General features: G+C 44.9%; 1 protein-coding gene across 1 annotated transcript in view; it reads right to left on the minus strand.

Annotated features, from left to right (window-relative positions):
- TMEM38A (transmembrane protein 38A) overlaps nt 1-23,771 on the minus strand; it is a 52,385-nt gene that overhangs the window by 5,916 nt on the left and 22,698 nt on the right. Inside the window, exons 2-4 of the mRNA XM_029614196.1 lie at nt 21,907-22,063; nt 15,214-15,398; nt 5,899-5,986 (exon numbers count right to left, since the gene is read on the minus strand). Coding sequence (XP_029470056.1) covers nt 5,899-5,986; nt 15,214-15,398; nt 21,907-22,063 — 430 coding nt within the window. The remainder of the gene's footprint in view (nt 1-5,898; nt 5,987-15,213; nt 15,399-21,906; nt 22,064-23,771) is intronic.

Consider the following 23,771-nt stretch of genomic DNA (forward strand, 5'->3'; position numbering starts at 1 on the left):
CAAATGTTGGTACCTAATTAAACCAAATCACACTACCTTAACACCTTTCCAAGGTGAGTGCTGAATTTTTCAACCTTTTTACTTAGGTATACACTGATCCTAGCTTATTTCTAACTTCTGGCTACCTTTTTTTTTTTTTTTTTTAAATATACAAACACTAACTTCTGCTTATTAGCTGCCTTACTGACAATTTTTAAAATACAAACAGTCTAACTTCAGTTTATTCCCTGCCTTACTGACTATTAAAAGCACAAAAGCACGAACACACACAAACACACTAAATAATATTCCCCAATAGTTAACTTCATTCCAATACTTTTCAAAAAGAAAATTTCCCAAGCAAAAACTTACTGATTCCTTTCAGCCTGTTATGACTCCTGCCCACGGAGCTACTCCCTGCGAGCAGGCCTCTCACCTCCTGTGCTGCCCTTCCTATTGCGGCACAGAGCTGCCAACGTTCTTCGCGGCAGGAGCCACAGTCAGCTTGTCTTCTTCACCGCGGCAGGAGCTGTGGACTTCAGGGTGCCTCTAAAGCACGGCTGGCCCTGTCGCCGTGTCTCATCGCAGCTGGGACCGCCGCCGTGTCTTCATCTTCACGGCCCGGAGGCCGCAGTCCCCGGTCTCTCCTGGTGGCCGGAGTCGCCTTCGATCTCTCCTGCAGCGGCAGAAGCTGCTGCCAACGATGGGGCCTGCTCCGCGGCCCAGCTCTGCTCGCCAGCAACGCAGCAGCAAGCATGGCCGCTGTCCTCTGTGCTGGACTTCCTGTTCCTGTCTTCCTAGGGCACGGGCCATGCCTCCTTCTGTGATTTAAAGGGCCCGTGGCCGGATATGCCCCGGGCCCCACCTGATGATGTCTTCCTGCTCAGCCCTATAAGAGGGTTTCACCTTCAGTCCTGCTTTGCCTTGCATTGGAGTTTCTTGCTCCTGGAAGTCTCATCTTCCAGCGCTCTGTCAGGTCTTCGTTCTTTGTTGGAACTCCATGTCCTGACTCACCTGAGTCTTCGTTGCTTCCTGAGTCTTCATTGTTTCCTGTGGCTTCCTGATGTTCCATGTCTTTATGTTCTGAGGTTCCTAGTCCAGGACTCCTGATGTTCCAGACTTCTTGATGTTCCACTTCCTGATGTTCCGTGGTTTCGTTCCTCCTTCGCTTGTTTCAAGTCCTTTTGACCCTCCATCGCCTTTGGTTCTCCAGATGACACCTTGTTGGGGTAAATCCGTCTCGTCGGTTCCTGTTTTCGTCATTGGAGTTTCGTCTCAGCTGGATTCCCTTCCTGCGCTTGTCCCTGTCTCCACGTGGTCCGGGACCAGCCTCTTCAGGTTGTGGGACAGGGAGGTCCGTGACCAGCCCATTGGGTCTGCCCATGTCGGTGGGCTGTGTAGGGTGCCCTGAGAGACAGTGCCAATGTCCGAACCTTCCAAGCTTCTTGTCTCATCCAGAGTCTTCCATGTTCCTCGTCTCGTCCAGAGTCTTCCAAGTTTCTCGCCTCGCCCAGAGTCTTCTCGTCCATATCTTGAGTCTTCTGTGTCGCAAGGCCTCCATCTGCCCTCATCCTCAGTCCGGCCTGCTGCTTCTTGCTGATACCCAGTGGCAGGTCCGAAAGGGCTGGGAACGGTCAGAGGACTGATCACTAACCAACATAATGTTGTTGGCTTTCCAGAATCATGCAGGTCTGGCAGAGGTCAGACTGTTTTCACCCATGCTAGGACATGTTTCGCCAACCTCGGTGCTGCTCTGGAGACTTCTGGGGTCATGCCGAGACCCAAGGGCACACACAATCCCCTCAAGATGGGATCGCTCTCCTAGCGTTCTCATAACACAGCCACCAGCAAGGTGATCCTCTTCTCTCAGTGCACCCACTGGAGTGAGAGATCTCTGTGTAAAGTTGCTTCCATCTGCATGTACGGGTCCCGGACCACGCTCAGCAGCACACTACCCCTTCTGAATGATGAAGCAACTCAGAGACCCGTGATCTACTTCAGCTTTAACTCAGAATTTCCTTTTCGCTCTCAAAAAATTGACAAGGATTTAAAAAAAAAAACCAAACAAAAAAAACATGTTGGAGAAATGTACACTTTTAGTGTAACGCAAAGTAGATGAACCTAAAAGTCTTCTTCTGTCTCAATGAGGTTGATATTCAGTGGACCAGTGAATGGAAACTTAGCCAGATAAGTCTACCACTGAATATACTCAGGTGAAGTTATTCAGGAAGCTTCAGGACAGCGATATTTCTGACCAGACTTAACCGGCTAACTAGAACTGAATACTGGCTCTAGCTGGACACATTTTAGCCACCTCTGGAATAGCCCCTGCTCTGCCTCTTTTTATCCAGCTACAATTTAGCCAGGTAATGACTTACCCAAGTAAAACTTTGCCAGTGAGAGGGATGGGAATTTCAAATCTCAGGGTGTGTCCACCTAACTTAAACCTCTTTGAAATTCACCCTCAGTATTTCTACTGATCCTCCAGCAAGCTCCGTACAGTGTGTGCAGAGTCCCAGGCTGAGTGGGAGGGGCTAGTATTGTGACATCAGCAGGGTATAAGCTCCAATGGTACAGGATAAGGTGCAGACTGGGTACCGGGCTGAGGGGGGGATCTAAAACTGTGTCATCAACAGGGTGTAATCACCTAATGGTACTGTGAAACTTACACCAAATAAGCTAAGTAAAGGATTATAGCAACAGACAAGATATATGACAGGAGGAACAAGGTTTTATTTATTATATGTCTTCATGAGACTACAAAGTATTGTACCAGGTACACAGATGTATCACTTCATGGACACCATAAATTGTTAATACCAGTGTGGCACTCGAGCGGTCAAGGACCTGGATACAGCCTGAGGAATCACACTCGGACTCTGCTCTAACTTCAATGCATTTATTTACAGTGCGACACTTAACACAGTCAGGATTGGCAAACACAGTTGCAAACACAAAGACTACTCTCTAGTCTCAGTTAACCAAGCACTTCCCAGAAGACTGCCTGTTCTCCACTATCAGTAAGTTAAACACTAGGCACTTCCCAGAAGTCTGTCCACCTTCACAGATCCTTAGGCACTTCCCAGAAATCTACTTACCCTCTCCCAGAGAGGTTCTGGAGCTCCCACTCTCAGACAGGACCTGGATCCATGGGGCCCATCCTCTCCCTGCTGGCTCAGCAACTCACCCTCCTCCCCTATACTGGGTACCCCCTCTAAGCACCTCTTGCCTGGCAGGGTCCCGCCCATATCCATTCTCCCCCTAGGGGATTTAAAGGGGACCAGGCTCCCAGCCTGGTCCTGCACATGCTCACAAGGGGACACTAGGGGGCACTGCCTCACAGCCAGTCATACAGGTACAATAAGTAATAGAGTTCTAGCATTGGTGATATCATAATATAGACTTAATATATTTAAAAATTCTATGCCACATAATCCTATGTCCTTAGCAGTTCAAATAAAAGCCTACATAGTATCAATTCCGCAGACAAAATGACAGAACTAACAGCCAGCAGCATTCCTGCAGGACTCAACCCACCATTTATCGATTCAGCTTTATGCTTAGTAAAAATTGACCAACTAGCCCTCATTGACTAACTACACATAAGGATGCCTGTACAGCCTAATATTATATGCTGCAGCTAATCCAGGAGTTACCCCAAAGCTTCACCAAACAGGTATCGGCTGATGTTTTAATCGGCCACTCATGTAAAAAACGGGGGTTACGTGCCATTTGCTGCTGTGCCGGGAAAGCGCACGCTGGCAGCTGGCCGGCACGCACAAGTTGCTTCTGCTCCAACGGAGCAGTAAGCAACTTAACAAAAAAAGCAAAAGGTAGGAAAAAGGGTTTAGGGGGTGGGAAGGACAGGGGAAGAGGGAGGGAATATGGACAAGGGGGTAGGGAAGTTCCCTCCCAGTCTGCTCCTTAATTGGAGCGGACTGGGAGGGAACTGGGGAAGGACGGCCCCCAGATTTTATGACATGGGCGCGCCGGCGCTCACGTTATAAAATCAGCGCGCCCATGTGTGCGCGCCGGGAAGCACGCTCGCAAGTTTAAAAATCTACCCCTATGTTTTCAGGTTCTTTGTAAAAGTCTTCAAGCTGCCTTCCTTTCTCAAGGACTCAGGTAAAGAGTGCCATAACGCTAGGCCGGCCACTGCAAATACTCTTTCCCCGTTCTCTGCTGATTTTATAGCCTGAACTGAAGGGATGTCAAGTAAAAGTCCAGAAGAGTGCAAGTCTCTCACGGATTTGTGGATTTTTAATAATGAAGTGATGCATAATGGTGCATCATTACTCAAAGCCTTATAAATCAAGGTAATCATTTTATATTTTATACGCCATTGGACCAGAACGTAGTGAAGGGATTTTAACACTGGGGTAATGTGCTCTGTTTTCAGGGTACCGGTGAGTATTTGAGCTGCGGAACTCTGAATCATTTGCAAAGATGTAGTACATTTATTTATTTTATTTATTTGACTTTGTATACCGACTTTCAAATTAATATCAAGGCGGTTAACAATATTAGAATTTGCAGTAGCAAAATTCACAAAAATCCATAACCCATAAAACACATATCTCACTAATGATTTACATAGTTAATTCAAATACAAAATAATGTCACATTAAATTTCAAAACATATAAAACAAAATGAAAATCTTAATAGCTAAAATTTTTTTAAAAATAAAACCCTTCAAACTTCATCACCCTTCTTTACCTTGGCCTATACCTCCCTTATTCTATCATTTTTACACTCTTCGACTCCTCTAAACCCTTAGGGTTTTTTATATCTCCTTCTAATTACCCCTTAAGTAATGTGAAGCGGAAGAGAAGAATCAGTTGGCCTAATTAAAAGCCTGTTGAAAAAGCCAGGTCTTTATCTGTTTTTTAAAACTATTAATATTCTCCTCAAGACTAATTTCGACCGGAAGGGAGTTCCACATCCCAGGTCCAGCCAAGGACAATGCCCTTTCTCTCACAGAACCCAAGTGGGCCAATTTGGGTGATGGAATTGGTAGTACATGAAGTAAGTAATCCCGGATAGACAGAATTACAATAGTCAAGGCTGGTAATGACTAGAGACTTGGTCTCGGGGAGGGCAATTTTTGCGTGAGCCTGAAAATTGCCCTCCTCCTCTGTGGGTACTTCCACCCATGCTGTGGGGGTAGGCAGAGGGAGGATGAAACCAGCAGATAACATTGGGAGATTTCATTTTGAAATCCCCAAGCATGGTTTACAGGTTTACAATGTCAACTTTGCACCAGTCAACCCCAAACTTTCAAAGGGAAGCACCATGGGGAGTTTCTCTTTTGAAAATTTGCTTGCAGACTGTACCTGCAGGCCTGCAAACTAGCTGTGAGATTTAAAAATTGCTCCCCTAATACCTAGAATTAAAAGTCCTAGTAGCAAAGCAGACACTCACACACCTAGATCAGTCTGCCAGGCTACGCATTTCTCGTATTGCCTGGATCAGTGCAGTGGATTGGTGGTAGTGAAGGATGTCCAGAAAGGACACAGGGTCCTAGGAGGCTGGATGTTTGGGAAACAGCCATGTTGATGTTGGTGGCTCTTTGGTTTGTTGGAGGAAGGGTGCTGTGTGTGAACTCAAAAAGGCATCATGCATGCTCAGCTGCCCAGGAGGGTGGAGTACAATGGAGGAAGATGACAAAAGCTATCTTGGGTAAGGAACGATATTCTACAGGTGGTCACACTCATGGATGGCAGCCGTAATGTGGATGGACCAGTTGGTCCTTTTCTGCTGTCATCTATTATGGACAGAGAGGACAGGAAAATAGGCCTGATGCCTCTGTGACAGCAGAAAGGAAACACTCTGCCAAAGTATTACTGGTTCTAATCCCCAGGTTGAGACACATTTCCTTCTCACTTAAACCACAGGATTTCAGCTAGTGAGTCACTTACAAGGTCATATGAAGAACTTCATTGGTCTCTGGTTTCCAGACGCCACGGAGCAGTTGTTCAAAGTTGGACATCAAGGCAACTCCTGAACCTGTGAAGAGGCCAGAAATCATAAATATCCTGACAAGGTAGCCACGTCCTCTGCGAACGGTGTGATATTTTAAAAAGTATGCCCAGAAAGCAGCAATACTCACCTTGCAAAAAATAAACTACAATTCGGAATACGATTATTTTGCATAAATACTACATGGGAAGTATGTTTCCCCATGTGCACTGTAATTTTTATATTTGTATATGGTGTCAACATTAGAAGATATGACAATATCTTGTATTATAAACCTTGCTTATACATCCAGGAATTTACTCAGGCATGGGAATATTATTTGATCGCAATAAATAGGATAATCATTGAAAGTCTGGGAGGAAACACACCCAATACAATCATTTCCTTCCAAATTTTCATGGCTGCAATCATAAGCCAAGAAATGCCACCCTCTATTATGGAGGAAGTTTAACAGTCATAGACTGTGAATGATCTTTCAGGCCATGCACCAGTTAAAACCACTTCTTTTGGTTCTATATCTTGCATTATATAAAAAAAAAAAATTCCAAATCCAATTTGGGCAGACAAGAAAGTGCTTCACTGTCTGAAGGCAAGAACCGTCAGCTCTCTGAGCACTTTTAAAGTCATTAAATGTGTATTTTTGCTTTGAAGAAAGCCAGCTCTTTGCACACATGTGAGTGTGGAGCTTGGTGGTGGCCCTAGGTTTATGTGGCCAGGAGGAAGAGTCTCTCTTTCAAAAATGTTTCTGGATATAAGACATGACATCAGATCAGATCCATGGAAGGGTCACTTGCAATTTTTCAGCAGTGACAACATCTGCAGAGCCAGCCTGACACTTCCAGGAGCCTGGTGTGGCTGGCCAGGCTTTTTTTTTTGTAATTAACATTTTTATTAGAAATCAACAGGTACAATAAACATAAAATGTAAACAACTTCCCAATGTTTCCATCAAATGTCCTTCACAGAACACAAAACACAGAAATGCAGAAAGAGTACTGAGGCAAGGTGTGAGCAATTGTTCTTCAGGGTCTCCAGAAAAGGCATCCAGTGATATAGTAAGCAGCAAGAAAAATAATTATAGCAAGAAGCTAGGGCTGTTGTATGGTAGAAGAGCATTACCATTGCCAACTTAAAAAGACAACATTGTGAAAAGGTATAAAACAAAGCATCTGTTCATATAGGGGAAGATTTTTAAATGAGCGCGTGCGGGGCACATTTGTGCGCGCTACCCGGCGCGCACAAATGTACACCCAATTTTATAACATGCGCGCGCTGCTGCACGCATGTTATAAAATCCAGGGTCGGCGCGCGCAAGGGGGTGCACACTTGGGCACCTTGCGCGTGCCGAGCCCTAGGGGAGCCCCGATGGCTTTCCCTGTTCCCTCCAAGGCCGCTCCGAGGGAAGGAAACTTTTCTTCCACTCCCCCCCACCTTTCCCTCCCTTCCCCTATCTAACCCACCCCCCAGCCCTACCTAAATCCCCCCCCCACCTTATTTCAAGTAGATATGCCTGCCAGAGGCACGCGTATCTTGCACACGCTGGCCGGCTACCGGCGCACCATTCCCCGGCACAGCCGCTGTGCCAGAGGCCTTGGTCCCGCCCCCGGACCTGCACCACACCCACGCCCCGCCCTCTTCCCGTCCCTTTTTCAAAGCCCCGGGACATACGCGCGTCCAGGGGCTTGCGCGCGCCGCCGAGCCTATGCAAAATAGGCTTGGCGCGCGCAAGAGGGTTTTTAAAGGGTTACGCGCGTATATTACGAGCGTTTCACTTTGATGTGTAACCTTCGAGACGATGGTGCCTCAGGTTGTCTCCGGTGTAAAGCTAGCTCCATTCTAGCTGCTAAAAAATCTGTTGGCACAGGCGTTGTGTAAGTTTGTCAATACCAGGTATAGGGATACTTAAGATATAATGCAGGTCTCTAATCACTGATAATCCCACAGACTGAGTAACCCACTGAAAACGATGATCCCAAAAGGAAACAACTATCCCACATTGCCACCATAAATGGAAAAAAGTACTGGTCTGTCCTCACTTCCTCCAACATAAATCCGATACAGAGGCATAAATTCATTCCAACTTTTCAGGGGTTACATACCAGTGGTATAAGAGTTTATAACAATCTCCTGTAGAGAGGCAGAGACAGAAATTTTCTTGGATAAGTGTAAACCAGCTCCTAGTCATCATCACTTAAAGGGTCTCCAAAATCTACTTCCTAGGCTTTAATAAGCTTCAGTGGTTCAGGTAACAGACCACTGAGTACACCATAACGTTTTGATATCAGCTTGATCACAGAAATTTTCATACAAGGACTTATTCCAGCTCAATGTGCCATTACGCATTATGGCATCCAAAAAATGTCTAAGTTGCGCCTATGCCAAAAAAATGTCCAGCCAGTATATTATACCTATCCTGTAGCTCAAGAAATCGAAGAAGAAAGCCTTGAGATAAACAGTGGTTTATCTCAAACACCAGAAGCCAACCAACCTTTAAAAGTCGAGGAATGCAGCCCAGGCAGGAAAGTAGGTGTTATGGAAAAGATGAGTGAGAAAAAACATAAGTGCTAGTGCCTACCATTTTCGTTTCCAGAGAGACCAAATTCTCATGGTACTATATAAAGCAAAGGGAAAGCAATTAAGTGGGCGCCAGCATGACTTCGGTTGCCAAGGAAGGGCAGATAGAGGCATGGTCCCCACCAATGCTTGCTCAAGAAGAACCCACTGTGGAATAGAAATCTTCCTGTGTCTATCAATCTATGGGTGGAGTTAGGAAGCAGCAAAGTACCACAATATATTGGGAACACCTAGACCTCCCCTAGATTTAGGATAGAAAAGAGTTAACCTGGCCACCTGCGGAGGGCATTTTCGCCAAATGAAGTAAAAAACCTTCTTTTGCCAGGCTCTCAAGATTGCAGGGGAGAGGAAATTGGTAAGGGTGGTAAATAAATAGAGAAAGCGAGGCAGTATATTCATTTTAATAATGGCTACAAGGCCTAGCCATGAATAGGTGTCCCTTTGCCACTTCCTCATGTCCGACTCCATAGCATGCAGCAGAGGTAGATAGTTTAAAGAAAATAAGTCTTTTGCTTGAGGACTAATGCGGACAACCCAAGTACTTGAGAGAGCGAAAGGCCCAATGAAAAGGGAAATTCTGTTTAATAGCATCAACCTCATCGTTGCCCAGGTTCATGTTAAGTAGCTCTGACTTTTCAAAATTAACTTTAAATCCAGATACCCTCATGAAGGACCCTAGGTCCTCCATGATACTCCCCAGAGAAGAACGAGGGTCAGTCACTGTGAACATGATGTCGTCTGCAAATAATGATAATTTAAAGTGTAGTGAACCCTGCTGATCTGTGGGGAAGAGCGAACCCTGGATGTAAAAGGTTCCAGAAACAGCGTGAATAGCAAAGGTGATAGCGGGCAGCCTTGACTCATCCCTCTACCTATAGTGAAGCTGTCTCCAAAGCCACCATTCACCTTGACTGTAGCCTTTAGCTGATCATAAAGCCTCCCTAACCAAAGTAGAAGAAATGGGCCAAAGTGTATCCTCTCCAGTGTCTTGAAAAGAAAGGGCCAATGAACTAAGTCAAAGCCTTTTTCAGCATCAATTGAGAGCAGGACAGTTGGGATTTGCTCCTTGCAGACCCACCAAAGTATGTCTACGATTTTGCGGACGTTGTCGGCCGCCATACATTTAGGTATAAAACCTACTTGATCAGAATGGACTAAGGAAGACAAAAAACACATTCAACCTTTCGGCAAGAACTCTGGCAAGGATCTTCAAGTCTTTGATCAGAGAAATCGGTCTATAGGACCCACAAAGGAAGGATCCCATCCAGGCTTGGCAATAACAGAAATACCAGCAGTATTGGAATGTAAGGGAAAAGACCCCCCTCCCGAACATAGTTAAACATATCAGTTGAGGGGGCAACCAATATATGAGAATACTGTTTATAGTAACCACAAGAAAATCCATCTAGCCCTGGAGATTTCCCAGGTTTCAGGGTAGTGATAACCTTTAGGACCTCAGGGATAGTGATAAGTCTGGCTAAGAATTCTCACTGCTCTTCAGCGAGGGAGGGGAGAGAGATAGAAGAGAGGTAATCCTCAATATGTGAATCCTCTATCATGGAATCTGAACTGTAAAGAGAAGGTTAAAATTTGAAGAAACATTCCCTAATATCTGAGGATGTTGTAGCCTACTTCCCTTGTGAGTCTTTGATTTTCACTACATATCCTCAAGCAGTAAGGGCTTTCAATCTTATAGCTAAATAGTGCCCAGCCTTGTTACCCCCCTCATAGTAGGCTTGATTGACCAAAGTAAGTTGATATGATAACTGATCATCATTGAGGGATTGCAGTGCAGTCCTAGCTACAGAAAGGCTCTTGAAGACTGCCTTAGATGGAGACTTCATATGTAAACAAAAGAGTTGGGTAATTCTATCAATTAATGCTATTTGGGATTTCTCTCTTTCTTTCTTGCAAAAGATCACATGGGAAATGAGAATACCCTTTACCACTGCCTTAGAGCAGTCCCAAACCACACCTTTAGAAACTGGGGTGGAAGAGTGGACTTGAAAGTAGGACTGAAGTTGTTCCTCCAGAGACTTAGAGAATGAGTCATCCATAAGTAAGCTTTCATTGAGGTGCCAAAAAATAACCCCCTGTCTACATCAGAAAATTTGACATCAAGCCACACAGGAACATGATCTGACCAAGTGATATTCCCAATTCCTAGCCCCACCACCCGATTTTGCAGAGTTGCATCAGAAAGAAAATAATATAGATGGGAATACGAATTATGAGGAGAAGAATAAAAAGTGTACATTCTTGAGGTAGGATAGTGTTGCCTCCAAATGTCAAGCAGTCCCTACTGAGACATAAGGGGAGCAGGTTGTCGTCTATTGCCCTGTAAGGAAGAAGGAGCAGTTACAGGGAGGGAGTTATCAAGTTTAGGATTTCTGGTGACATTAAAGTCCCTGCTTAATAATAAAATTCCCTCAACATTATCCAATAGGAGTTTATTGAGAGAATGTAAAAAAGACCCCTGAGCAACATTGGGAGTGTAAACATTCACAATTGTGAGCACTTCCTGCCCCACCCTTAACTCTCCCAGACAGTACGGACATAGAGAATCTACAATTTGAGATATCATCTCATGAACAAATTGTGCAGATATCAAAATACCCACCCCAGCATACCTAGCACCCTTGGAACTAACGACCAGAATTTTATAAGGATAACCAGGGAGATTTAACAGGTATTCATGCCTCTTCTGAAGTTGTGTTTCCTGGAGTAGGGCAATAGAGGTCTTATGGTAAATTAACTCCTGAGATAACAAATACCTCTTCTGATGTGTGTTAAGGCCCTTTACATTTAAAGAGATTATCTTGGATGCCATGGGAAAATATATTTAACCAGAAGAGTAAGCTTGTAAAGAATATCCAGAGAGCTGAAAAAACATGACACTATACCATTTCAGTAGTAAGTTAAAATGGGACAGATGACATTTTCCCCTAAATGTCATCAAGCCACTGTTAAAAAAACCAAATCTAAATGCATGTGATCCCAACAACTTCCGCCCTATTTCCAACCTCCCATTCATAGCGAAAATCATGGAAAAATTGGTAAACACCCAACTATCCAACTACCTAGAGGACCACAGTATTCTGTCCCCAAACCAATATGGTTTTCGCAAATCCGCAAGCACTGAAACGCTACTACTCTCACTCATGGACTTCCTCCTCTCTGGAATTGATAAAGGTCAAGCATATTTACTAATCCTCCTTGACTTTTCGGCGGCCTTCGACACCGTCAACCACGCCCTCCTTCTACAACAGCTGGCAAACATTGGTTTAACAGGTGCCACACTAAACTGGTTCAAAACATTTCTAGAAAATAGAGGATATAGAGTCAAAGTTCACAATAAAGAATCCCAATACCACCATTCCAATAGAGGGGTGCCGCAGGGTTCATCACTTTCACCCACGTTATTCAATGTCTACCTCCTACCACTATGTCAACTTCTCACAAAATTAAGCCTGAAACACTTCCTATTCGCAGACGACGTACAGATCGTGATCCCCATAGAAGAATCAATATCAAAAACAATGGAATTCTGGGACAGTTGCTTATTAGAAATTAAACTTCTCCTCAACAGTCTAAACCTGGTACTTAATGCTTCTAAAACAGAATTCCTGATCATATCACCGGAAAACAATAACACACTCCCAAAACCACCCACACTCCTTCAAACAGCCCACGTAAGAGATTTAGGAGCCATACTGGACAATCGACTCAACCTCAAACAATTCATTAACCAAACCACCAGGGACTGCTTCTACAAATTACATATTCTGAAAAGAATTAAACCACTTTTTCATGCCCAGGACTTTAGAACAATACTGCAAGCAATAATCTTTTCCAAATTAGATTATTGCAACTCATTACTACTAGGCCTCCCAGCTTCTTACACCAAACCTCTACAAATGGTTCAGAACTCTGCAGCCAGAGTCCTTACAAACTCCAGGAAAATGGATCACATTTCACCTATCTTCAAAAACCTCTATTGGCTACCGATCCACTACAGAATCATGTACAAAACCATTAACATCATATACAAAACTATTAACCAACACACGCACCTCGACCTACAAATACCGCTTAAAAAATACACTTCCGCCAGACCCATCAGGGAATACTACAGAGAGTCACTCCAAATTCCAAAGGCCAAAACCTTCCAACATAAATCATTGAGTCTCAGAGCCTTCTCCTCAGCAGGTCCAACTCTCTGGAATTCTATCCCACCAGATTTGAGACAGGAACCATGCTCTCTAACATTTAGGAAAAGACTAAAAACTTGGCTTTTCAAAAAAGCATTTCCAAGCTTTGAATAAAACCTCCACTCAATAGCACAAACTAATATCCAATAACTGGACCTAAATACAAATTAACCAACTTTAAATTGACACTCATCAATACCTGCGGTGCTTTTATCATACCATTGTCGTATTTATGCATTTGATTATTTATGTACCGTTTCATAGTGATGTACTGCCACAGTTACTCACATATTTTATTTACTCACTCTGCTACTCTATTACATTAACAGGCTGAAATGTATTTATACATTTGATTATTTATGTACCATTTCATAGTGATGTACTGCCTCAGTTACTCACATATTTTATTTACTCACTCTGCTACTCTATTACATTAGACTGAAATGTAAATATTGCTCTGTTCTATCTCTCCCATCTTCCAGCTCCAAGTTAATTTCCCTGTTTTATTGTAACTTTCTCACATCCTCTATCTGATCCACTATATCTAAAGTTCAAGGTTCTTATTGAGAACATTGTTTACGTTTATTGAGAACATTGTTTACGTTACGTTATGCTTTACACACTCTGTTAATTGTAAACCGGGTTGATGTGATGCATGTCATGAAACTCGGTATAACAAAAACAATAAATAAATAAATAAATAAATAAATAAATAAATAAATAAATACCCCAAAAACGCCTATCTGATTCGCCCAACCAATCCAGTGAATCCCACTACTCCTTGGGGACATAATCATCAAAGCATAGATAGCTCCCAACCATTCCCCCCTGCATGGGTAATAAAAATTAAGGAAAGAGCCTTCACTGAATATGCAGAATAAGTGCAGATTAAGAGAAATAGAAAATGTAAATGCAGGTAAACTAGCACTGTAGAACTGTCAATGCTAAAACTTGCCTATAGCAGATATTACATAAGATGCCAAATATTAGTAAACATTAGTAAACAGCAGGAGTCCTTCGGCCTTGACCTGACAGGGCCAAGCGTGAATCTTCAGCGTGCTGGTGTAGGCGCCTGCCTCCCTTCCCTGCTCAATGTCATCGGGGTTGCAGATCCACTTTCACCGCAGCTGGCGCCAACTTGGGCAAAATGAAGGCGACAGGGAGCTCCGCTTTCTGAAAGACCTCCACGGCCTCTGCAACAATTCTTACGCGGTAGGAAGATCCTTTAATCATAAATTGCAGGCTGAAAGGAAAAGTCCAGCAATACCGGACACTTGCTGCTCTCATGGAAGCTGTTACTTCACAAAGTTCTTATTGCTTATGAAGGGTCAACAGTGTTAAAAATGGAGAGGGAGTGACCCTCCCATGGCCACTCTCTCTTGAGTTCTTGCTGCCGCAGAGATTTGTGCTTTCTGCATAAAGCTATGAAGGCAGAAAATAAGGTTTCCAGGCCAGTTCTCCAAACGGGGGCCCAAAGCTCTATGGGCTCCCTTGATCTTAATAATCGGAACAACAGAGTCGCCACCATGAGCTCCAGCAGCCTGTGCAGTGAGAATAAAGATGCAGATTTTTTGTGCTACCGTGTGGACATCCATCTATTTGGCGGTTTCCGGGACTCCCCTTATTATCAGGTTGCATCGCCGAGACCTATTTTCTAAGTCTTCTAGCTTGTCGGCGAGAGAAGCGCATCCCTCCTGCATAGATTTTGGCTGTACTGACATAATGGTAAGTGAAGTGCTGTGACCTTCAACCCACTGGTCCAATTCTTCAGCTCTGGACCCCAGGGCCGCAAGATCCTCGCGGACCTCAGAGATGGAGGTTAGCAATTCTGCCTTATGTTGTCTCATGTCTGACCTCGAGTCAATAAACCAGCCGCACAGCTCGTCCCAGGAAGGAAAGTCGGGAGGGTTTGTTGTTATCATAGGGCCAGACAGCAGCTCTTCCTCTTCTTTTCTGCCCGTACCTTCCGCAGCCTGCACTATCATCACACTGTCCTCACCGAGGAGTATCCATGCATTTTTACTGTATGAGAACTGTTTGAGGTCGTGGTTTTCCACTTGGTAGCCATCATAAAAGCTTAAACAATGAAACAATATTATATATACTCTGCAAACGCGGGTTTGCTGCTAAAAAGTGAAGGAAATTTTAATGCAGGGTAGAGGAGCTCCAAAGTTAGGGAGCCATCTTGGCTGACGTCTGTAGAGCGCCCCTTTAGCTGACCAGACTTTTAATGGCTTGAAATTCAACTGAATCATTTCTATGTTAGTCAATGGTCTCCCGTTCTGGGACAAAATGGTGGATTTGTTGAAAGTACATTCCATTTTATTGTTGCTTCTCTCCCCCCTCACCCGCATATGTAAACAGATTCACAATCAGAAGAGATAACGGTTGCCATCTGCTCATCTGAATTACTTCAAAACCACTAGGGTCCCACTTTCAGGTCTGTGTCCACCGTTTTCCCCTGTCTTACCTTTCACCCATCCGGTGAGGACCATAATGAACCATCCATGGTGATAGTGGTGGTGGGCATGATGAACGCCCAGAGCGATCTTACGAACTCTGACCACCTCCTTCATGGCCACAAAGACCAGTTTCGCAGGCAAGAAACTGACACATTTATAAAACAGGTTCATGGGGCAGAAGAAAATCAGGTACCTAGAGGAGAGGGAAAAGACAGACACAAAAAATGCTTTGGAAATCATGAAAACTTTGAGCACATTTAACTGACTTTGCTTCTTCTCCCTTTCCTTTCTTTTCTTTTTAACTTTTTGTTTATTGAAATTTAAATTTGCATGTCAGAAAAACCTGAACATAAAAAACAAACTTCCATAAAAGGATAAATATACAATACATAATTTCATCTAGCAACATATAATGGAAACCTTAGACCACAATAAAGGGGAGATTAGGAAGAAACAAGAAAAAATTTTCAAAAGGCGTTTGACAAAGTTCCTCATGAGAGACTTCTAGGAAAAGTAAAAAGTCATGGGATAGGTGGCAATGTCCTTTCGTGGATTGCAAACTGGCTGAAAGACAGGAAACAGAGAGTAGGATTAAATGGACAATTATCTCAGTGGAAGAGAGTGGACAGTGGAGTGCCTCAGGGATCTGTATTGGGACCCATACTTTTCAATATATTTATAAATGATCTGGAAAGAAATACGACGAGTGAGGTAATCAAATTTGCAGATGATACAAAATTGTTCAGAGTAGTTAAATCACAAGCAGATTGTGATAAATTGCAGGAAGACCTTGTAAGACTGGAAAAATGGGCATCAAAATGGCAGATGAAATTTAATGTGGATAAGTGCAAGGTGATGCATATAGGGAAAAATAACCCATGCTATAGTTACACAATCAGCCCGATCCAGTAAAGTCCGTGGGAGAGCGGACTAACGCCCGCTCTCCTGGCGCGCGCACCGGCCCCTCGCCGGTGCGAGCGATCCAGTATTTAAATTAGGCGACACGGTGCAAACGAGGAAAAGGAGGCGCTAGGGACACTAGCGCGTCCCTAGCGCCTCCTTTTGGCTCGGAGCGGCGGCTGTCAGCAGGTTTGACAGCCGACGCTCTATTTTGCCGGCATCGGTTCTCGAGCCCGCTGACAGCCACGGGCTCGGAAACCGGACGCCGGCAAAATTGAGCGTCCGGTTTTCGGCCCGACAGCCGCGGGCCGAATTCAAAATTTATTTATTTTTTTTTTTTTTTACTTTTTTTTACTTTTGGGGACCTCCGACTTAATATCACTATGATATTAAGTCGGAGGGTGCACAGAAAAGCAGCCGGAAGAAATTAGCGCCGACCTTTGGGCGGCGCTAATTTCTTAGAGTAAAATGTGCGGCTTGGCTGCACATTTTACTTACTGGATCGCTCGGGAATACCTAATAGGGCCATCAACATGCATTTGCATGTTGAGGGCGCTATTAGGTGCCGCGGGTGGGCCGCGTGTTTTCCTCCCCTTACTGAATAAGGGGTAAGGGAAAACACGCGTCCAGAGCAGGGTGACAGTGCGCTCCGACGAAGCACACTTTACTGGATCGACCTGAATGTTAGGTTCCATATTAGGTGCTACCACCCAAGAAAGAGATCTAGGCGTCATAGTGGATAACACATTGAAATCGTCGGTTCAGTGTGCTGCGGCAGTCAAAAAAGCAAACAGAACGTTGGGAATTATTAGAAAGGGAATGTTGCGATCCCCCCTGCTGCTGCGCTACAGGAGGTCTCTTACCTTCCTCCGGAGGCCGCTCTGAAGCCTGGGCCTCGCCTGTGTTCCATCCGGGACTTGCTCCAGGGCCTGAGAGGCCTAGCTGTGCCTGTGGCTTGCTTGCCAGCGTTTGGACTTCCTGTCTGGCGACGCCCTTCTCCTAGGGGCTGGCCTGCAGCTCTCCACCTGACTTATAGGACCAGCGGTGGGCGGTCCTGGCAAGCTCCTCCCAGGGAGTTGCCTTCTACCTCCAGTATTTAAGGACTTTCTGTTCACTTGCAAAGGGCCTCCGGATCGGGCTCTACAGTCTGTAACCTTGCTGATCCAGGTCCCCCGGTTTTGCCTATGCCTTGATGGGTTCCTGTCCTGTGTCCCTGCCTAGATGTATGCTCCTGTTCCTGCCAGCCGTAAGGACTTCGGATGTGAGTATCCCAGCATCGGAGTTCCTGTTCGCCTGGGTCTTCCCCGCACCCTCCTTCTCAGCGTGGTCCACGACCAGCCTTCCTGGGCTGTGTAGGGCACGTCTGGGACAGAGTGGTCTGCGACTCAGTCCCACGGGTGGGCTGAGTAGGGCGCCCTGATGGACAGTGCAATGTTTCCGTCCAGCCTTGTCTACAGTATCTGCTTCAGCCCTTGCCCGGATGTCTTCCTGTCTCTGCCTTGACCTACGTCCTCGTCTGGTTCCTGAGCCTTCTGTCCTGTTGGGCCCTGGAGTGGCCAACAGGAGGGATTCGTCCCACGGGCTCTTGAGCTTCTGCCAGCCGAGGGGGCTTCGGATGTGAGTATCCCAGCATCGGAGTTCCTGCTCGCCTGGATCTTTCCTGTGTCTCGCTTCAGCCCTTGTCCTGATGTCTCCGTCTTGCTTCAGCCTGCTTCTGCCCCGTCTGATGTCTTCTGTTTAAGGACTCTGTCTGCCCTCGCCTCTGTCCGGCCTGCTGCCCATTGCCGTTCCCTGTGGCAGGTCCGAAAGGGCCGGGAACAGTCGGAGGACCGTTCATTAGTCAACTTCCCCGTGTTGGCTACCATGGGCATGCAGGTCCGGCTGAGGGTCGGACTCCCTGCTTCTGTTCCTGCCTGCCTGGCTCACCATGCCTGCTCAGCTCACCTCCCACGGTGTGGCTTGGGGCTCCTCCTTGAGTCCTGCCGTGGCCCAAGGGCTCACCACCACCCGCTTACGACGACCGCGCCCGCGCGCGCTCGTAACAGGGAATGGTGAATAAAACGGAAAATGTCATAATGCCTCTGTATCGCTCCATGGTGAGACCGCACCTTGAATACTGTGTACAATTCTGGTCGCCGCATCTCAAAAAAGATATAATTGCAATGGAGAAGGTACAGAGAAGGGCTACCAAAATAAGGGGAATGAAACAGCTCCCCTATGAGGAAAGACTAAAGAGGTTAGGGCTGTTCAGCTTGGAGAAGACGGCTGAGGGGGGATGTGATAGAGGTGTTTAAAATCATGATTCCTGACTGCCTCTAATCATGCCAAAATCCAGCGCTCCAGCGGGGCAACCAATGGCAAGGCAGCAATTTAAAATTGTTGCCATTGCCGGTTACCTCACCCCCGTCCCCCTCCCTGCCTGCGCTCCCTGCCGCTTGTGCCCATGTTAACATCGGCAGCGCGAGACTAGCTCGCACCACCTTCTCATGCGATAGTTTAGGTTTGCCAGCAATAATTAAATTATAATTTCTGGGCACTTTTTCTCATAAGAACATAACATACTGGGTCAGACCAAGGGTCCATCAAGCCCAGCATCCTGTTTCCAACAGAGGCCAAACCAGGTCACAAGAACCTGGCAAGCACCCAAAAACCAAGTCCACTCCATGCCATCGTCGCTAGCAATAGCAGTGGCCATTTTCCAAGTCAACTTAATTAATAGCAGGTAATGGACTTCTCCTCCAAGAACTTATCCAATCCTATTTTAAACCCAGCTATACTAACTGCACTAACCACATCCTCTGGCAACAAATTCCAGAGTTTAATTGTGCGTTGAGTAAAAAAGAACTTTCTCCGATTAGTTTTAAATGTGCCACATGCTAACTTCTTTTTCAGTGGTTGTACCCCAGGCTGCGTCGTCATCCTCTGCTGCCTGGCTCGATTGCTGCTTTGAGCCACGTGGCCCATGTGGTTTACAGCAGCAGCTGTGCCCAGAGCTGCAGAGGTGGAGGACATGGCCCGATGCACTGCTGCTCACCTTCTCCTGCTGCTTTGTATGACCTGGTCCCTGATTCTGTAGGTGGGCCATATTTTGGTTGGGCCATAGCTCTTGTGGCACACCCCATTCTGATTCCTATAAGAACACAGTTCTTATGTTGAGTTTATATGGAACTTCCAGGAACTCATAGAAGGTCCCCACATGGAAGCTTAATATGGGACTCTGAGGACTTTTCAAATTAAAAGGACCTTTTACCGGAAGCTAATACAGCCTTTATGCTTTTATAGTTTTGTATTGTACTTAAGACTTAATTTTAAAATTTCATAAATTAAAAAAAACCCTCTATTAAATTTTTAGATAACCCCCCTTCTATTTGATTTAAATTAGAAGATATCGCACTGTGCTAGTTGGGTCACATTTGTCACATGGTGAAGTCAAATGATTCTGTTTGACCTAGTGTGAGATGACATCTTATACCATTATCAAATCCAAAAAGGAGTGCAAGAAAGTTATAGGTCCAGAATTTTAATGTCAATCAAGGAAAAGTTTATTTGAATTTCAATATGGCAACTCCATTGCTCCAAGTCGGTCTAAACAAGTTTTCTTTCAGGGTCCCCCGACACGGAGCCCGTGTTTCGCCCAAAGGCTGCGTCGGGAAGGACAAAATAATTGGCAAAAACTTTAAACACACTGAGGAATTCATACAGCTAATACAGCAAGGAGAACCAAGTTTTTGCCAATTATTTTGTCCCTCCCGACGCAGCCTTTGGGCGAAACACGGGGTCCGTGTCGGGGGACCCTGAAAGAAAACTTGTTTAGACCGACTTGGAGCAATGGAGTTGCCATATTGAAATTCAAATAAACTTTTCCTTGATTGACATTAAAATTCTGGACCTATAACTTTCTTGCACTCTTTTTTGGATTTGATATTGTCATATTTGGAGTGCTATTTCTGCTCCTTATCTTGTGTATCTTATACCATTAGCCATCCTGTGCAGCACTTAACACAGAGTACCTACGAGCCAATTAATGCCAATTAAAGCCTGCAATACTGAAAATCTTTTACTAGCACTGACAGACACCATCCTCAAAGGCATAGATCACGGAAATTCGTACTTACTTGCCCTCCTAGACATCTCGGCAGCCTTCGACACTGTCAACCACCAAATCCTCATCTCCCGTTTAGCAGAGATTGGCATTGCCGACACAGCACTATCATGGTTTTCCTCATATCTCAACCATAGAGAGTACTTAGTAAAAATTGATAAGTACGAATCCTCGCACATTCCTCTCACACAAGGTGTCCCCCAAGGTTCCTCCCTATCCTCCACCCTCTTTCAACATTTATCTTTTGCCTCTCTGCCACCTACTCTCTGACCTAGGCCTTAAATTTTTCGTATTTGCAGATGATGTGCAAATTCTCATCCCTATTCAAAAATCCCTCAGCGAATCTATGCAATTTTGGGAATCATGCCTTGCCTCTATCAACTCCCTTCTATCTAACCTCCACCTTGCGCTAAACACATCTAAAACAGAAATCCTCATTATCACTAATCAACCAGACCGTAAATCCCTCTCTATCTCTCATAACACAGCTCTAGCCTGCTCCTCACTGCATACTGTAAGAGACTTAGGTGTCTCCCTAGATCAACACCTTAATTTCAAACCCCATATCAAATCGCTCCTAAAGGGGAGCTTCTACAAACTACACATCTTTAAGAAACTTAAACCCCTCCTCCACGCTCAGGATTTTCGTTTAGTACTACAAACGACCATCCTATCTAAACTGGACTACTGCAACTCCCTCCTCTTGGGCCTCCCTTACTCCACCAATAAACCCCTCCAGATCCTGCAGAACGCCATGGTTAGGATCATAACCAACACCCGTAAAAGGGACCACATCACCCCTATCTTAAAGGATCTCCACTGGCTGCCCATTCCTTTCTGTATACAATACAAAACTCTCTCCATACTACACAATACTTTGTATAAACACAATCTCCCCTGGCTCGAGGAAATGCCATGATTCCGTTCCTCTAACCGCCCTACCAGAACCTCCCTCGCAGGCGCCCTGCACACCCCGTCTCTCAAAACTGCCCACCTCGCCCTTACTAGAGAAAGAGCCTTCTCTATTGCTGGCCCCTCCCTCTGGAATACCCTACCCACTAATCTCAGTCTTGAGCCATCCTTACACAAGCTCAAAAAAAGAATCAAGACATGGCTTTTCAAGCAGGCCTACCCCGATGCAGACCAAACCTAGCCAGATTCCCTTCCCTGATCTTTTTGCCTGCCCTTTAGCCACTATGCCTCCCTGTCCCCCTAGTGTAGCCTACCCCTGGTCTCACCAGAATTTGCCATGGTATTTTTGTATATTTGTATATGTTCAATCCAGTTATAACTTGTACACATTTTGTGATGTGATGTTAGCTTTCTCATATGTTTTTTTCCGTCTCGCTTAACTTCATTCCTTTTCTTTTCCCCCTAGTTTTTTCTCTCTTCCTGCCCCCTCCCCCTTTTCTCCTCTGCGTCCCTCTCCCCGTTCATTGTAATTTCCAATCTTTTACAGTTAATTGTAAACCAGCGTGATGTGTCCTACGAATGTCGGTATATAAAAGATCATTAAATAAATAAATAATGGTAAGATGTCTTCTCTTATCCATAAAATATCTCCATCTTAGTAACTGCAGGATAATAGGAGAAATACATAGGTTATACATAGAGCATGCATGGACAAGGGGGCATGCAGTGTCTGAACCACTTGTAGCAACTGGTATCATGTTGGTTATCACAGACTAAGGGTACTTACCAGACTGCTGAAGCAAGAAGTATATGGGAGTTATTGCTGAAATAATCGATGGGAGAGTCTCCAAGAAGAATATCGGCGAGAATATAACTACCAAAACAGTAAAGCATAGCGCAAAGCCAGGAGACAGCCGGGCTCCGACGGGACAGCTCCACCGCACCTGCAAACCATCAGATTCCATGGTCAGTTCAAGCAGCATCTGCAGTGCACATTTATTTCATTAGGAGATAAAGGAGATAGCTATTCAGGGGCACAAGGTTCTCATTTTCCTCTCAGAACCACCATAGCCTAAATTGTAGAGTTGGAGAACTAGCTTCTTCAAACTATCAGTATTTAACTTTACACATTAGGTAAAAAAAAAAAAAAATTGCATATGACTGACCATTAAATATCGAGCTAGTGAACTGTTTCATGGGATTCCTTCAATATTCCTATATAATTCTCCCCTTTCTTAATGGACCAATACTCAAATGTTAGTGGGGTAATTAGCAAGGACTCTTAACTGCTGAATCATCTCAAACCCTCTGAGATGCACCACAGCCAATCAAAACACTGAAGGGCATCTGAAACACCATCAGATAACTCCCTCATCTAAATTAGCTTTTCCATGCTTTCCTTATATGTGAAGAAGCCCTGCGCATGGTCACAGCCTGTGTGAATCACTCGAGTTCCCTTCTGAAGTGTGAGATCCTGTTGGATCCTTCCCAGGCAATCCTAGAAATCGGCATTGGAAACCATGAAGGACAGGGTCTATTGAACCAGTGGCATCCTCTAACACTTACCAAGAAAATGAAGCTTCTCAGCTATAGCCTTATATTATTTAATGGCAAAACATTACCTATTTCTATTTTAAAGTTATACTCTGCTCTTTTCACAAAGACACAGAGCAGCTAACAATAGCAAAACAATACAATAAAATTACAAAAAAAAAACCCCAAAACACAACAAAATTAAGTTAAGCCTCCTTAAACCAGTTTTGAAGCTATGCTTTACCCCTAGACATAAAATGGAAGGTCTGGGACCCTGTTTTCAAATACCAAATCTCTTTCTTTTAAGCCTGTAACATGCTACATTTTCAGATGAATTATCACATACTGGGCAGACAATGCTCCAACAAAGGGGCACATATTTCAGGACACCCTATACAATTGTAATGATCCTTTGGGGGTGCCCTAGTTTAACTCCTTTAGCTAGAAATACTGCAGGTTAGGAAGTAGGGGAGGCACCATTCATTGAGGGAGCTGGGATGGCCATCCCCTTGGGAGTTAATAAAAGCAGTTCTCTCCTTTAGAGAGTGTGGCAGTGCAGTTTTGATTTTGCAGTTAGGAGGAGTTAGGAGTTTCTGCCTCACGTTTTTGGTACTTACCTCTGGACTCAGGCACCACCTGCCTGTGGGCCTGCGAAAGGTTCAAGGGAGCTACTTCTGCAGTCCACACCTAGGCTGCTGGGTGGGCTTCTGGGTTTGTTTTGGGATTTTTCTCACCTTTTTCTTTGTAAGAAGCCTTGTGAAGCTTGGGTGTTGCCTGGGCAGAGGTCATGGGGAAACCTTTCCTGGGGGGGGGGGGCAGGGTAGGGAAGACTTACCCCTTTGCAATTTCTTGGAGGACAGAGGTATGGTGGTGTCCCGCTACGAGAACCTTCTGCTGTTTTTTTGAATCCGTTTTTGGAAAGAGATTTTTGGTTACAAGATATGGGAGGAAGAGTTTTGCTGCCCCCTTCCTGCCCTGAAGAGTGACGTCTGTAGAGCTGTGTGTACCTGAACGGGTTTCCTTCCCTCCAGGGATCTCCAGAGTGCAGAGATGTTTGTTTATTGTTTTATTTATCTATTTTTATTGTATTTTTTATGTATGTTCCTTTTGTATATCACT

Source organism: Rhinatrema bivittatum, chromosome 8, assembly GCF_901001135.1.
Source record: "Rhinatrema bivittatum chromosome 8, aRhiBiv1.1, whole genome shotgun sequence".
NCBI classification, from domain to species: Eukaryota; Metazoa; Chordata; class Amphibia; order Gymnophiona; family Rhinatrematidae; genus Rhinatrema; species Rhinatrema bivittatum.